Here is a 14341-nt window from a genome sequence, read left to right on the forward strand (position 1 = left end):
AATATCTCATCTGATTAAACCTCATATTTGAGTTATAAACAAAAACCTCTTTATACCACCATGCAGGGAGAGAACACATAATATTCAACATCCTCATTTCTGAGAACTAACAGTGCTGAAGTCTTAGGTTTTCCTTTGCTAATAGCTCTGTTTAACTGTTTCTGACAGTAGCTCTAATCATTGTGTTAAACTGATCCAGAGATATAATCTAATCATCACAAGACCTCTGTGAAAGTGCATGGATATCATTACTATTTTAAGAGGTAGATACTGAAACTCAAAGGATTTTATATGATCCACCTTAGGTTACTCAGTTGGTAAGTAAGAGTCTCAACAGAGATCACATTCCTTTAACTTTAAGCTTAAAGCTTTTTTCTTTCTCTTGTAGTACACCGAGTAAAGTCTTGCTAGGTCCATGAGTATATTTTTATTTTATGAACTCTGTATTAGTTTGAAATTTGATTTATTTTCCCCTGGTATCTGGCACAGTATAAGAAACATGACCACTCGTACTTTACAGGGCAGAGGTAGCCCTGAATTTGGATTCTAGCATTACTATTTATTAGCAGAATAATTTTAGATGTTAAGTAATTTTTCCACACTTGAATTTTCTAATCTATAAAGATAGGGTAATGTATGTTTCATTCAGTGGTTATATTTGTTATCTATTGCTGCCTAATAAATGACCCCAATTTTAGTAACTTGAAACAACAAAAATTACCTCATTGTTTCTGTGGATCAGGACTTAGAATACACTGTATTGGGAGAGTTTTCCATGGGGCTTCAGCTGAGCTGTTAGCTGAGATTGCAGTTATCCAAAGGTCTGACTGGGACTAGAAGCTCTTTCCTGGATCACTCAGACAGCTGTAGTGGAGGTGTTGGTCCTTCACTGTGTGGCCGCTTCGTGGACTGCTTTGAGTCTCCCAGTATGACAGCAAATCTCCCCCAGAGTATATGGTCCCAGAGAAATAGCAAGGAGAAAGCTGCATTGTCTTCTGTGACCTAGTCTCCAAAGTTTCTCATCTTTACTTCTGATTTATTTTATTCATTAGAATTGTCACCAAGTCCAGTCCACACTCTGGGGGAGGGGAATGAGGCTCTGTGAAAATAAGTGTCAAAGTTTTATTTGTGGACTATTTACAAATCATCGCAGACTCTGAGCCCTAGGGGGCTCCCTCTCTGACCATTGCTGACATGTACTCTTAAGAATCTAGTTATCTTCCTCAGTGTAGGCTCATTGTCCTGCTCAATTGGTGGGCAGGGACAGGCTTTCTGACTTGGTTGCTATCATAAAAGACAGAAAGAAATGAAACTCTTCATTTACCCAGAGACCAAGGTGATCATGGTTATAATCACCTTCACATAATGGTAGATTGTTGTGACATGGGTTAATTTCTCTGCCCGGGTCCATCTTGAAAAAGTGAGTAAGCAGTATTCCTGAGTACATTAGGTGGATGGGGTATTCCTAAGATACATGCAGAATTCTTTGCTAAGTTGAGGAGAAAGCAGCAACAGATTTAACTGAAAAGTTTTTTTCTTGTAACTTCTGTGTAAACATGGCTCAGAATTTTTTTTTTTTAAAGATGTACATATTTATGCATATAGATCTGGGTACAGGCCAGAGATGCAGGGGCAGTGAGAGGATTCATCAGAGACAGAGTGGGGAGAAGAACAGGCCGACTGAGGAAGTACACTGCTGAGGGGAGCAACGGGCAGGTCAGGAGAGGTCTGCCATGCTATGTGGATTACCTCTTTGGCTAGGAATTGAACTTGTGCTGAAGCATTTGCAGCTAGTTTCATAGTGCAGTGGTTTAATTCATTGTGCCACCAGGTAGGGCCCATGGCTCAGAAGTTGTGGTGGAGCATAAACTAAGTTACTAAGTGCATAAAGTTTCTCCACATAGTAGCTTTCAAGCTATGTTTGTATCTGTGAGTAAGCCTCTGTAAAATACCAAAGGAGATGAAGTGAAAAGGAGAAGCATTGTTTTCCATTTACATGCCAAATCACTGAAGGTCATCTGTACCCCTCTCCCAGGTCTTGGTCTTTAAGTCTGGGTCTTTTCAGAATGGTGACTCTTTGCCATGAACTATAAACCAACTCAACTTTTAGCTTTATGTGTTCAACTGTTAATATTGGTGATGTCTCAAAGCTAGCAGCTTGTGGTATTGAATTCACAGGACTGTTGGAATTAGTCAAATAAGTGGGGCAAGGGAGACAGAAGTGGAAAAAAAATACCTCCTGTCAGCTGAAAATTACATCTCCATTTTTTATCACTCCCCTGAGCTCAGACTTGGTTTTCAGCTGTCTACATGACAATGTCACTTGAATGTTAAATAAGTATCAGACTTCCTAATTTTAAACTCCTGGTTTTTTGTTTTTTTGCCACCATTGTTTCATCCTCAAACAGAACAAAATAAAAATAAACCAGTCATCCTGGTTCTTTGGCAGTCTCTCACTGAGTAACTGGCAACTCCATTCTTGTATTTGCTCAGGACAAATCCTTGAAGTCATGCTTGACTCCTTTTTCTCTCACATCCCTCATCCAATCTATTAACAAATGCTATGATAGCCTACAAAATGATATATATCTACTTCTGCTGTTACTGTCCTCAGTCCAGACAACCCTGTGCTCTCCCTTGCTTATACTAGCCTAGCCTAATTGGTTTTGCTTCCACCATTGTTTTTCTATAATTACTCAGGTAGTAGCCAGAGGGAGCTTTTTAAAACATACAGATTATTTCACAGTTGTATTTAGTATTCACCAGTGGTTTCCCAGCTGACCCTAGTAAATCAAAAAGATAGCCTACAAAATCCTATCCCACCTGGACTCTTAATCTCTGATTTTCCCTTAATTGCATTTCCGCTGAACTCTTCCTTGCTGTTTCTGGATAGAACAGACATACTTCTGCCATTAAGTGTTTTTTTTTCCACAGATATATGAGTGATCCTACTCTCTAACTTTCTTTGTAACTGTTAAAGGCCTGCCCCTATCACTGACCTATTTGACATATAGTAGATATCACCAAGTGTCTCAGATAAATGAAATACAGAGAGAAAATCTGGCAGTTCTGCTACTTATTGTGTCTTTCCATTTCTTGTAATATTATTTTAGTTAGTGAGGGCTACAAAGCTTACTCCTTTGAGTGTTTAAGGTGGTCTTTAGTTTTTATGACTGAAGAAAATTTTCATGAATAGTGACCAGGTTGAAGAGTGGCCTGAGGAGTGGCTGATGGTGGTAGAAGTTTGTTTGGGTGGAAACAAGAGTATGACAGTTTGACCCACTCCTTCTCCCACAGTGAAGAAGTCTGCCTAGAAAATAAAAATAGTTCCTTTACAAGAAAATAACTCATGCTAGCTGTATTAAACAAGCCTCGCTTTGATCAGGAGTTATTAGAGAGAGAGAGAGCTTTGGGTTTTATTCATTTCATTCCTGTCTAGATGCCTCTGGAGGTGACCTGGAAAGCACAGTCTGAGAGTACCAGGAGTCTGGATTATTTTTAAGTCGAGGAAACATGGGACACACCCATGATACAATTAAATTGCACAAGGTTCTATAGTCTCAAGATGACTGTTTTGACATCTTGCTTATTTACCCATAGATAATGGATGTAGGTAGGGGTTTCAAATAATGTCTCTTTGATAATAGATACAAAACTAAAGCACAGAATAATTGTAAGAACCAGCAAAACTGGGATTTGGGCCAGGCTTACTGATTCTTTTACCTCTTGGACAACAAAATGACATTTGGCCCACTTTATTGCTCAGATTACTCTGATAAAGTATGGTTGTAAATATAGTTAAGATAAAAATAAGACCAACTTCAAAGAATTAGCTTCCCCTCTCATGCTTCTTAGATCCTTGAAACTTACCAAATTTTAGACCACAGGTACTATTTATTTCTTCCTAAGTGATCCCTAGAAGCAGAGAACACCAATAGCTTTTGGTGTGTCTAGAAATTCACCTAAGATTGGCTTCATTAAAATTACTGTAATTTAGGTATACAAGTGAGATTCTTAATCTATTAATATAATTTCTTGGGATACTAGTTGCATTTCTTATTGATAGGAGGAATGATCTAATCGATCATTGTTTTTGCCATGCAACATTTGATAGAGTTCATAATTGTCATTAGGGTGGGTGTTTTAAGAAAAAAGCTTTGGTAAAGGAGATGGTAATAGCTTTTGTTCGTATTTTCTTTAAAGGAGGGAAATTGAGCCTATGCCCTCTTTAAGTAAGAACCACCTGTTTCACATTCAGTAATCCTGCTGTCTGCTTGGGCTGCTTTGGTGGGTGAAGGGTGGGGGATCCATTGCTCTGTTCTGGCTTGAAATAAGTAGTATCAAAACTAAATATGAGAATGATCCTAAAAACTGACAATATTATAAACAGCTCTGAGCCAGTGAGGCTTTTATCTTAGTCAGAGAGAAGGTTCACAATGTAACTGTTGCCGCTCTTTTTCACAGCTGCTCCTGATATCACTGGCCATAAACGGAGTGAGAACAAGAATGAAGGACAGGATGCCATGATGTACTGCAAGTCAGTTGGCTACCCCCACCCAGAGTGGATATGGCACAAAAAGGAGAATGGTCTCCCCACGGTGAGTAGGAGGTGGCCCTATACAGCTGTGTCTGGTTGCTCCTGGGAAGTTCATGCATCTGGACAAGTTGCTGCGACCTTGTTGGGTTACCCTTTCTAGTCATGAATGGTTAGAATTTATCTGGCGATCACGGAGAGTCTTTATCCAGCTTGGAGTCTACATTTTTTGTTGAAGCTGTCTGCCTTCATGGTAAGCCATTGAATGAGCTAACCCTACTCTTAATCATAATTTTACAATTATTTTAGTGCATTTATCCTAAAGAAATTATTGTTCTTGCAGTGGTCTTTTACTTTGTTGTTTTGGGGGAGGACGAAACCATGAGAACAATTATTAGTATATGACTGGAACACAGGAAGTACTTACTAGGAAGTGGGGACAACCTGATGTCGAGATCGAGGGCAGTTTTAGACATCAGAAATCTGACAATATCTGCTCCAAAAACAGATAAAGAAAACCTCTTTCTGTGGGATAATTCTTAATAGTGTTTGGAGAGTCAAAGCCTTAAACTTCACTTTCTTTTTGATTGAAAGCTGTTTGATCACTTTTCTGTCAAACAGTGTTTTATACCCCTTCTGTCCCAAAACTATGCCCAGCACTGTACTTTTCAAGCATTCCTCTTTGGAATCAGAAGTGACCCTACACATATGTAATCCAGATTCTTTGGAAAGGATACAGACTAAGGTAAACTTGTGGCAAAACAACCTTTTTTTATTTTAAAATTTCAAGTTTATTATTCATTCTAATTCATGATTTCTCAGTAATCTATGTCAAGAGTAGTGATGATGGCTTTAACATAGAAGTGATGAGTAGCTTTTAGTAACCCATTGCATGATGGATTGAGGAATGAGGACAAGGAATGGAGAAATGAAGGTGCTATGTTACATATTTTCAAAGTAGGCCCTAAAAGATCAGTATTTCTTCTTGTAAGGTGCTAGCAAGGAAATGTTTATTTCTCTTTCCTGCTTCCTGGTAGGAGGGCCTTTGAACTTTTGCTAAAGCAAGTTGGGGTTCCTCAGTGTGTGTTTTCATCTTTATTGTTCTCATACTCATGTACATCTTTAATTATCTGTTGTATTTTAAATCACACTATTACTTTCTCTTGCTTTCAAACTTTGTATCATTGGGCGAAAAAGCTTCCAAAGAAGGAGCAATAGTCAAAAACCTATTTCTAGGTTGATGCCTTTGTAAACAAGTTTGTTGAACAGTCTAAACTTGGTTGATTGCTGAGATAAAGTGCTTTCAGTTTTTTCCTGAATACCAGTTCAGCTTTTAGCTTTCTTTTCTGGAGAGATTCCCACAGCTTTTGGAAATGTGGTGTTAAAGAAGTTTAAGTCCAGTCTAATCCAAAATTTTATGTTTATCTCCCATCCCCTCTCTGAGTTGGAAGAGGAAGCCACAGAACTGTACTTGGACTGTTTTCTGGGTTCCCCATTTGTGTGGGTGGGAAGAGAGGACTGGTATCACCTGCTTAGTCTACTTTGGGTTGCTGCTACTTCTGTGGCCTTAACTGACTGGCCTTTGTGGCAGAATTCTAGATACTGGGCTGTATGTGAACTTAGTTCTTTAAAGGGCCAATGCTCAGATAAGAGTCACTCCAAGTAAACCTTTGATTCCTTCTTTACTCCAGCTCCAGGTAATCTAGTCTTGAGCTTATCACTGCTGGAATCTTCTCATTTGGAAGGCGGTCTTGTTAGCTGGAGGAGCTGGCGCATTAGGGCTCTTCAGATGGTGGGATCGGCTGCACGTCTTGCTTGTGTCATACAAAATTTTCAAAATTGAGAGGTGTAGATCAGGCAGCTAGTCTGCTGCCTAAACAAATACTATAAAAGATTTTCTTCTTGGCACTCCCAGTCTTTGAGTGATTATTTTGGCACCTGTTCCACTTGGCTCTGAGGTAGAAGGATACAATGCAAACTCATTCTTTCATCCCTTCTAGTTCAGGTTTCTCTGTAGTCTGGGAAAAGGTAATGTAATTTAGGTGATGATTGGGGATATAAGTCTTGGAAGGAGTATCTAACTCAGGGTTGTGTTTTTTGTTTGTTCCCTTTGTTTTTTGAGATACTTTTGAAGCTTCTCCATCAGTTCTGAGGCAATAGGAGAAATCTCATCCAATATCTGTGTACTGATTGGAAAGAGAAAATTTCTTGCATGTATTCAAAAATATATAATTGAAAGCTTGCACACCAGTATGACTAGTCATAAGTGAGAAGCATGGAATTAATGAGCACACAAGGAAATGTCCATTTCACTCTGTTGCTTTCAAAAACCTTTTGCTAAAGCAAATCGGGGTTCCTTGTTATGTGGAATTGGCAGCTTTCAGATGCCTAAGAGTTGAAGCTTCATAGGATAACTCTAATTTTGAAGGTCATGATCATACTCATCACACAAATAGGTCTGAACATCATTCCAAGGGTATCTCCCCCTCCCCCACCTGCTGTCTGTGATTATGCCTTGTGTAACAAATTACATTTGAGTCCTTTTATCCCCTCAGTATCCCATGAGGTCAGCTGTCTATCCCAGTTCCATCCAGACATCTGGTCATGTATTCTCACTTATGTTTACTGTATGTGTCTGCTCAGAGCACTCCTGTCCTGCTTGTTCAGTTCTCTTCTCCAATATATTTCTTTATTATATTACAAGGTGATCCTTCCAGCATTGGAAAAACTCCCACCAATTTTGTATTTTACACATTTTTTATATCCATATTCTACTATAGGCATAATGTAGAGAATAAAACAAAAGATACCATAACTTGTATTTTGTCACTCCAGGACACAAATTAGACTTACTAGTTTAAAAGAAAGTTTATCTTGATTCTTTTTTTTTAATTTTTAAAAATATATTCATATTATCCTTCATTTCTGTACAATGTATGGTTTCCCCATTTAATTCCCACCAGTTCCCCGTGCACCATCACCATAGTGCGTCTCCCTCCTCCTCGCGTACAGTGTGTTTCTGGTCTATAGTTGCCCGATGATGTTGATTTTTACTTTATTAGTTACTTTTTTCCCCCCTTTCTGATTCCTTTTTTGTTATCTCTACATTCTTCCTTTAAGTGAAACCATTTAACACTTTTCTTCTTTCTGGCTTATTTCACCATCCATGACTCGTCTGCTAGTCACTGTGTTCCCTACAGCGCATTCTACATAACTCTGTGGGGCTTCTTAACATGTCCCTATGCCATCCCAGTGGAAGCTGGTTCTCTTTTGAATTCATTCGCTCTTATTATTATTATTTTTTTAAGATTTATTTATTTATGCTTATAGAACAGGGGTACAGGCCAGAGGTTTGGTGGGTGAAAGGGTTCACCAGAGACAGTGGGGAGCAGAACAGGTAGATTGATGAAGTACCCTGCTGAGGGTAGCAGCGGGCAGGTGAGGAGAGGTCTGCCATGCCACAAGGGTCAGCAACCTGGCCAGGGATCAAACTCATGCTGCAGTAGCTTCGGAGATCTTCCTTCATAATGTGTTGCTTTAACCCATTCTGCCACCAGGGAGAGCCCAATCGCTTTTAATTTTTATGTCAATTTTCCTTTTCTCTCTCACCTTACTGTTAGTAGTATATATAACATATAACACACATTAATTAGTAAATATTGAGTGCTTGAATAAAATTTTCCTTTGACCAATTCTGAAAGAAAAGGGAAGTTGTGAATGTCCCCACCTCTGACTGAAAAAATTCTTACGCATTTTTTCTAAAGATAATTTGGTGAATTCTGTGAAGTTTCCTTCCTGTGCAATAGATGTACTGACTTTGAAATCATCAGAGAAGTCTGGGGAAGCATACATGCTTAACCATGGAGGTCAAAACACTTCATCTTCATCCTCAAAACACTTCTTCATCTTCATCCTGCTGTGGCTTCTTATCTAATGTTGGAAGCAGCATTTCTAGATTCAGTTGATCTTTTTCAGGCCTGTAGGGTAGGACCTCCAGTCTCTTCCCTGGAAGCTGGAGAAGTCTGGAGAATCAACAGCAGGGATGGCTTTTATCCCACTTCCATTCAGAAGCTTGTTGATTTGTAGTTGTTGACATTGGGGGGAAGTCAGTCAGTAAGGGAATGCTTAAACTTTTTCAGACAAATACAGAACTAGATATTACCCCTTCATCCCAGCCAGAATCTTGCTAAGAATGAATAGCATCATCCTGTCTTGGGCACTACTTACCTACTCTGACCTTTGTGTACTCTCACCTTCTCTGTCCCTGAGCAGGAGATTGTCAATACCTCTGGCCGCTTCTTCATTATCAACAAGGAAAATTACACTGAGTTGAGCATCATGAATCTTCAGATCACAGAAGATCCCGGAGAGTATGAATGTAATGCTACCAACTCCATTGGCACTACCTCCGTTGTCACCATCCTTAGGGTACGGAGCCACTTGGCCCCACTCTGGCCTTTCTTGGGAATTCTGGCGGAAATCATCATCCTTGTGGTGATCATTGTTGTATATGAGAAGAGGAAGAGGCCAGATGAAGTTCCTGATGGTAAGAGCATCCCTACAAAATAGCTGTAATGTTGGGGGGTTGGTTCCTTGGGGTGGTTTCCAAGCACCTAAAGAGGACTATAAGAATGTTGGAATTCAATCCCAAAGGAGAGAAGGAAAATTCTTACATTGGTTCCTTAAACCCATCCCCAGGATTTTTGCATTAGCTGCCTAGAGCTATAATTATTAGCTCTGTCCCTCCATTTGGGTGTTCTTTAAAGCATAGTCCCATCTGCCCTTTATGCCCCATGTGGGGAATGGGCAGCTGTCAGTCTCTTTGTTCAGCTCTATCCTCCTTCAATACAGATCAACAGGCAGATTGAGCTTGAGGAGAATCCAAGTCAAGCCTAGAAGCCACCCCAAGATCGCAGGCCACCTGGCCTTCCAGGCAGATTTAAGGTATCTAATTGGTTATCACATGGTTGCCTGGTATAACCTCTGTAGATAACTGCCCCAGCCCAGTCAGACTCCTCAGAAAAAGCCATTGGAACATGCCAGTGTTCCCTTATTTGGCCTATTTGATAGATTTTTCAAGGATCTTGGTGAAGCTGTCACCCACTATTTAGCTTCTCTGTGTCTCACAGGCGAGAATGGTGAATGGCATGTGATGTACCTGCATTTCAAGATAAAAATGGCTAAGCAATAAAACCTGGGGTACATGCCTAGCATTCACACCCTCAGACTGGCTGAGGGTCTGACGAGAGTTGATAGTAACAGCATAAATACAGCAAATTGTTAAGTTTATAAAGAGAAAGAATCTTAGATCATTGAACCTGCTTACAGTCAGAAGAGTCCTGGGAATTTTTTTTTTTTTTGCCATAGATGTTCTGTTTCTAGCCCTGTGACTATAATTGCAGGAGCTTATTGTGTAGGCTGTGTCGGAACCTCAGACCCTAACTAGCTCTCCAGCTCCACTCTTTGACCCAGTGTAGTAACATCAGCAAGAAAAACAAGTTCATCAGCTAACCAACCACCACCAGCACCACTATTTTCGGCCAGACAAGGTGTACCCCTTAGTTCAGTAGGAGCTAATCTGTGGTGACGGTGTTCTGGGCCTGTGCTTGTGCACTGTGGTGCTGCCCCCTTCCCCACAAACTTGTGTGTGTCCCTGAGCTGCCCAGCAGGCCCACAGCACCTACCGTGTGTCGTGGAGAATGCACAGGGTGGCTGGTGTTCCCTAAGGAATAGCAATCCCTGAAAGCTTCAATGGCTTCAGACTCTGGGAGAAAATGTTTGAAAACAACTACCTCCCCTTCTTTTCCTTTCTTCTCAGCAGTTCCTAAGTCTTGTTGCCTGTACTAACTAGAGAGAGGATTGTGGGGATGCTGGTGGACAGACGTTTTGCTGAAACTAACAAAGACCTGGTCGAATTCCCTCCAAATGTGCAGTCAGCAGTGAGCTAGATAGTGGGATCTGCTGGACATAGATGGGCCTCTGCAACACTGAGTGTATCCCCTGATTTTAACTTTCTCCTAAGTCATAGATCTGCTGTTTTGTGAAGTGAAACTGCTTCCTGAGGTTTTTCATATATCCTTAATGTTATTTTTCGCTAGATCTTTTCTCTTTCCTGTTATATACTAGGACTTCCAGAGCACCTATATTTAGATTTGAGAATAAGGGTGACAGTTACTTGTCTGTCTGTTTTCAGTGCTGGCTCTGGGGGAGCAGTTAAGCCTCACTGCTGAAAAGGGGCTTTTTCATGACCCCCTCCCTCCCAAAATTGCTTTTCCTTTGCTGAATATCAATTTTCTCAGTCTGCCCTTTGGAAAGACTGGGAATCAGAACATCAGAGAAGAAAAGGCAAAACCAAAATTCGATAAGCCTGGCTGCTGCTCTTGTATCAGAACGACACACTGACTTAGCATGTCCCTGCTAAAGGTTTCTTGTGGGAAGCCACTTCATTTACCTGGTTACTATCCTAGTGTCCGTGGAAGAAACCTTTTTTGAGTTAATGTGAGAAATGGTTAGTGTTGGTTGTCTGACAAGTGGAGACACCTGCCCAGTTTTCTGGGCTGCTATCTTTTTTTTTGTTTTTAAAAGAGTTCCATGGCTTTTGGATTTAAGTGGGAACCAGTTTGTTAGAGACCTCTGGCTAACAAATCTGAACAGTTTGCTGGAAGGAAAATATCTCTTCTAACTAAAATTGTTATGTAGACAGTGAATGAAACCTACGTAAAAGAAATGCCTGCAGGGTAAGTGAACAGTAAAATCTCTTTGCTCTAGTCTCTTGGAAGAATAATGCAAGCAGCTTTGGCCTTTTTGTTGTTGTTGGACTGGGTGCAAAATGTGGGGTGCTGTATTATCACAATGTGTACCTTTTTTCCTCTCCCTTTCCGACGGCCAGTGTGGCCCAGGTTCTGTACCTCATCTCTACCTCCATGCTGTCACTTAAGTAGTTTCTTCCCAGACGTCTCCTGTCTCTTCTCTGTTACACGTTTCTGTTCCTCTCCCCCTTTTTTCTCCATTCCTGGAGGTAATCGTTAAATAAGGTCAATTATTTTTCTCCTCCAGGCAGTTTTCCCTCAGTTCCTAATAATTTTCATAAAAAGAACCAACACTACTCACGTGTGCTCCTTCCCAGCCCCAAATTTAACCCCATCTACACACGCTTTCCTTTTAGGCATGAAGTGGTACATTAGATCTGATGAATCGTTACTATCAGTAACTGTGGCTTTGTGTTGACTAATATATATACCATTATGAAAATGAATTTTTATAGGCCTGACACTTTTTTCTCTGCCAATTCAGTATTTTATTATCAAGATATAATTTTTTTCTGACTCACTGAATTTTTTATGTGAAAAAAATTTCATATAAATCTGATAATATTCATATTTGGGCAATCTGTGTTCTTGGTAACAGTCCATTACTAGAAAAACTCTTAAGTGAACATTGAAGAAGTATAAAAACACAAATTTGGATTTACAGAATTCAGCCTTTGTATGTTTCACCAAAAAATCATTAGATTCCTCACATAGATGTTTATTAGGGTTATGGTTTGTTTCCAGAAAAAAAAAAAGCTTATGTCTTTTTGTTACGAGAATATATGTATAACATTTCATAGGTGGAATTCATGTTTTATATCCCATTAGGCTTCTCTTCTAGTCTCTGAACCAATAGGTTGTCTTGTAGGTAGATTAACTGCCTATTACTGTTTAACTTTGGTGTTTGCTGAACAGGCAAATGATAGAGCCAAGTAAGAGCTTCAGTTTTCACTTTGTCCACCTCTTTATAGTTTCTGAAAATTTTAAATAATTCACTAAAAATTAGGTCCAGTTAGTGTGCCTCTTGCATCTGGACTTTAAATATACTGGCTAGTTTAGTTCCCACTTGGGCTTTGTAGGCACACACACGTGCACACATGCATACACCCCCCCCACACACACACACATACCCCTTTCCCACACCCCCCGTATTTCCCCCGTATTTTAGTAACCTCAGGTTAAAACATAGGAACTGACATAAAAAATTCACCTGGGGGGGGGGAGATTTTTGCATATAAGTCAAAGTAACTCAATATGGGAAATTTTTGACATTTTCTGGGTACCATTTTAGTGACTGATAAATCCAGACTAAACATTTTCAAGCTAAGAGTTAACGCTGATGTCCCAATGTCCACTGGTGAAAAAACATTTGGTAGCATATGAAGCTTTGTAACAGTCCATCCATGTTGTAGAGAAATGTGAATTTTTAAGATGATATACCAAACACATTTGTTGTCTCAACTAAAGGTCACCTGGGTCCACGAGTCACCTTATGAAGAAAAGACAATAGGGCCAAAGAAGAAAGGAAACTAGAAGTAACTGTAATCTCTTCTTAGGTTTAATGCTCCTTTGCTGAGCTCAAGCAAACTTTTAAGTGGGACAAACCCCTCCTCAGTGAGATGAAGACAATGGAAAAGGAGTTTTGGCCAGTCAGCTAGCTTTTGGTTAATTTTGACTTTAAAACCACCTTTTGGGAGGTGATACTGTCAGGTACTGAATCTGTTAATTACCAGGCATCTAAAGTTCCCATAACGAGGCATCATTAGCGAGCAAAGGGTGTAGTGCATTCAGTTAGGAAGATGGAATATTCAGATAAATCAGCATGTAGGCAGCTCCCAGAAACTTCACTCTCATAAGTGGATTCCAGAAGCATCTTGTTTCCATTCTTCCCAGTCCTCTTTCTCTCATCTAGACTGTGGCTGCAAATAATTACAGGTGGAGAGAACAGTCACTGCTTAAGGCTGTCTTTTGGCCTGAGGGTTTGGGGGTTTGTTGATATTTGTCGGTTACTATGACTTCTTTTTTTTCCCCCCCTCAATTGCATCAAACCCTTAAAACATGGTGGTAAGTGAGTGATATGCATGCTTTTGGAGTTTGTTTAACCTCCGCTTCAGTCTCTACAATGCACAGTTCATGGTGTTAACACTTCAAGTTTACTTCATTCACTTTCACAACTAATTTGGATTTCAGTTTGCTGTTTAACCCTCATTTACTTTGATTTTTGTACCTTTTTCTGTAGTTCTGTTTTTTCCCTCTCTCCTGATTTACCTGTTAGGGGTCAAGTTGTTTGTCTGACCTGTGAAGGGAGAGTGGTGTTGCAGGTAGTGATTCAGTCTAGAAAAGTGGAGGCAAGGGGCTCTTTTCTTTGTTCCTTGTAAATGTGAAAGTGGATTTGGAGGAAGACATGAAGGGGGGAGATCTTGAGAGCTGAGACAGGACTGTGAATAGCAGCTGCTCCCACTTGCTGGCATGGCAACCTCACCAGAGTCACTTTCGCTAAAACCCCTACATGCAGTCTTTTGCACGTTTGTTAGCTTGTTGGGCTGAAAAATGATGTTGCTGGTCAGATAGTAGGGTATATGCCCCCACCACCAAAGGAAAGAACAACTTGTGAAGTGCTTGGATTGGTGCTGCCAGCATCATGCTTTGACAAGATTAGCCTGGCCGTCGCGATTCACCCCTCCCCTGCCCTTTTAGTGGTGGGAATAGTTCGTTGGTATTCTTGAAACAGCTGTCTTGCTTTAGAATTTTGTGTTTTCAGGTGCACCACCAGAACACTAAAAATACTGTTTGCTACTATCTGTTTTCCTTTAAGTCCCTAAGTGCTTATTAGAAGTTCCCAGCATGTAGCAGAGCTGGCTTGGCTGGGATGCTGAGAGCATTAGGGGTTGTGCTAAAGGAGGATTAGGTTGGGCTCATGCGTCTTAGTAACTGACCTGTCTTTACACACACAGATGTCCTTCAGTCTTAGTTTGTTCTCTGTACCTGTTTGATAGTG

The 14341-nt window shown here is 40.3% G+C and overlaps 1 protein-coding gene across 2 annotated transcripts in view; it reads left to right on the top strand.

Moving 5' to 3' along the window:
* Positions 1 to 14341, top strand: part of NPTN (neuroplastin) — a 65963-nt gene that overhangs the window by 47964 nt on the left and 3658 nt on the right. For both annotated transcript variants that reach the window (XM_004687605.2, XM_004687606.2), the window contains exons 4-5: positions 4465 to 4598; positions 8807 to 9080. In XM_004687605.2, coding sequence (XP_004687662.1) covers positions 4465 to 4598; positions 8807 to 9080 — 408 coding nt within the window. The remainder of the gene's footprint in view (positions 1 to 4464; positions 4599 to 8806; positions 9081 to 14341) is intronic.

The sequence above is a fragment of the Condylura cristata genome, unplaced genomic scaffold (assembly GCF_000260355.1).
Source record: "Condylura cristata isolate star-nosed mole 26May11 unplaced genomic scaffold, ConCri1.0 scaffold00023, whole genome shotgun sequence".
Lineage (NCBI taxonomy): Eukaryota > Metazoa > Chordata > Mammalia > Eulipotyphla > Talpidae > Condylura > Condylura cristata.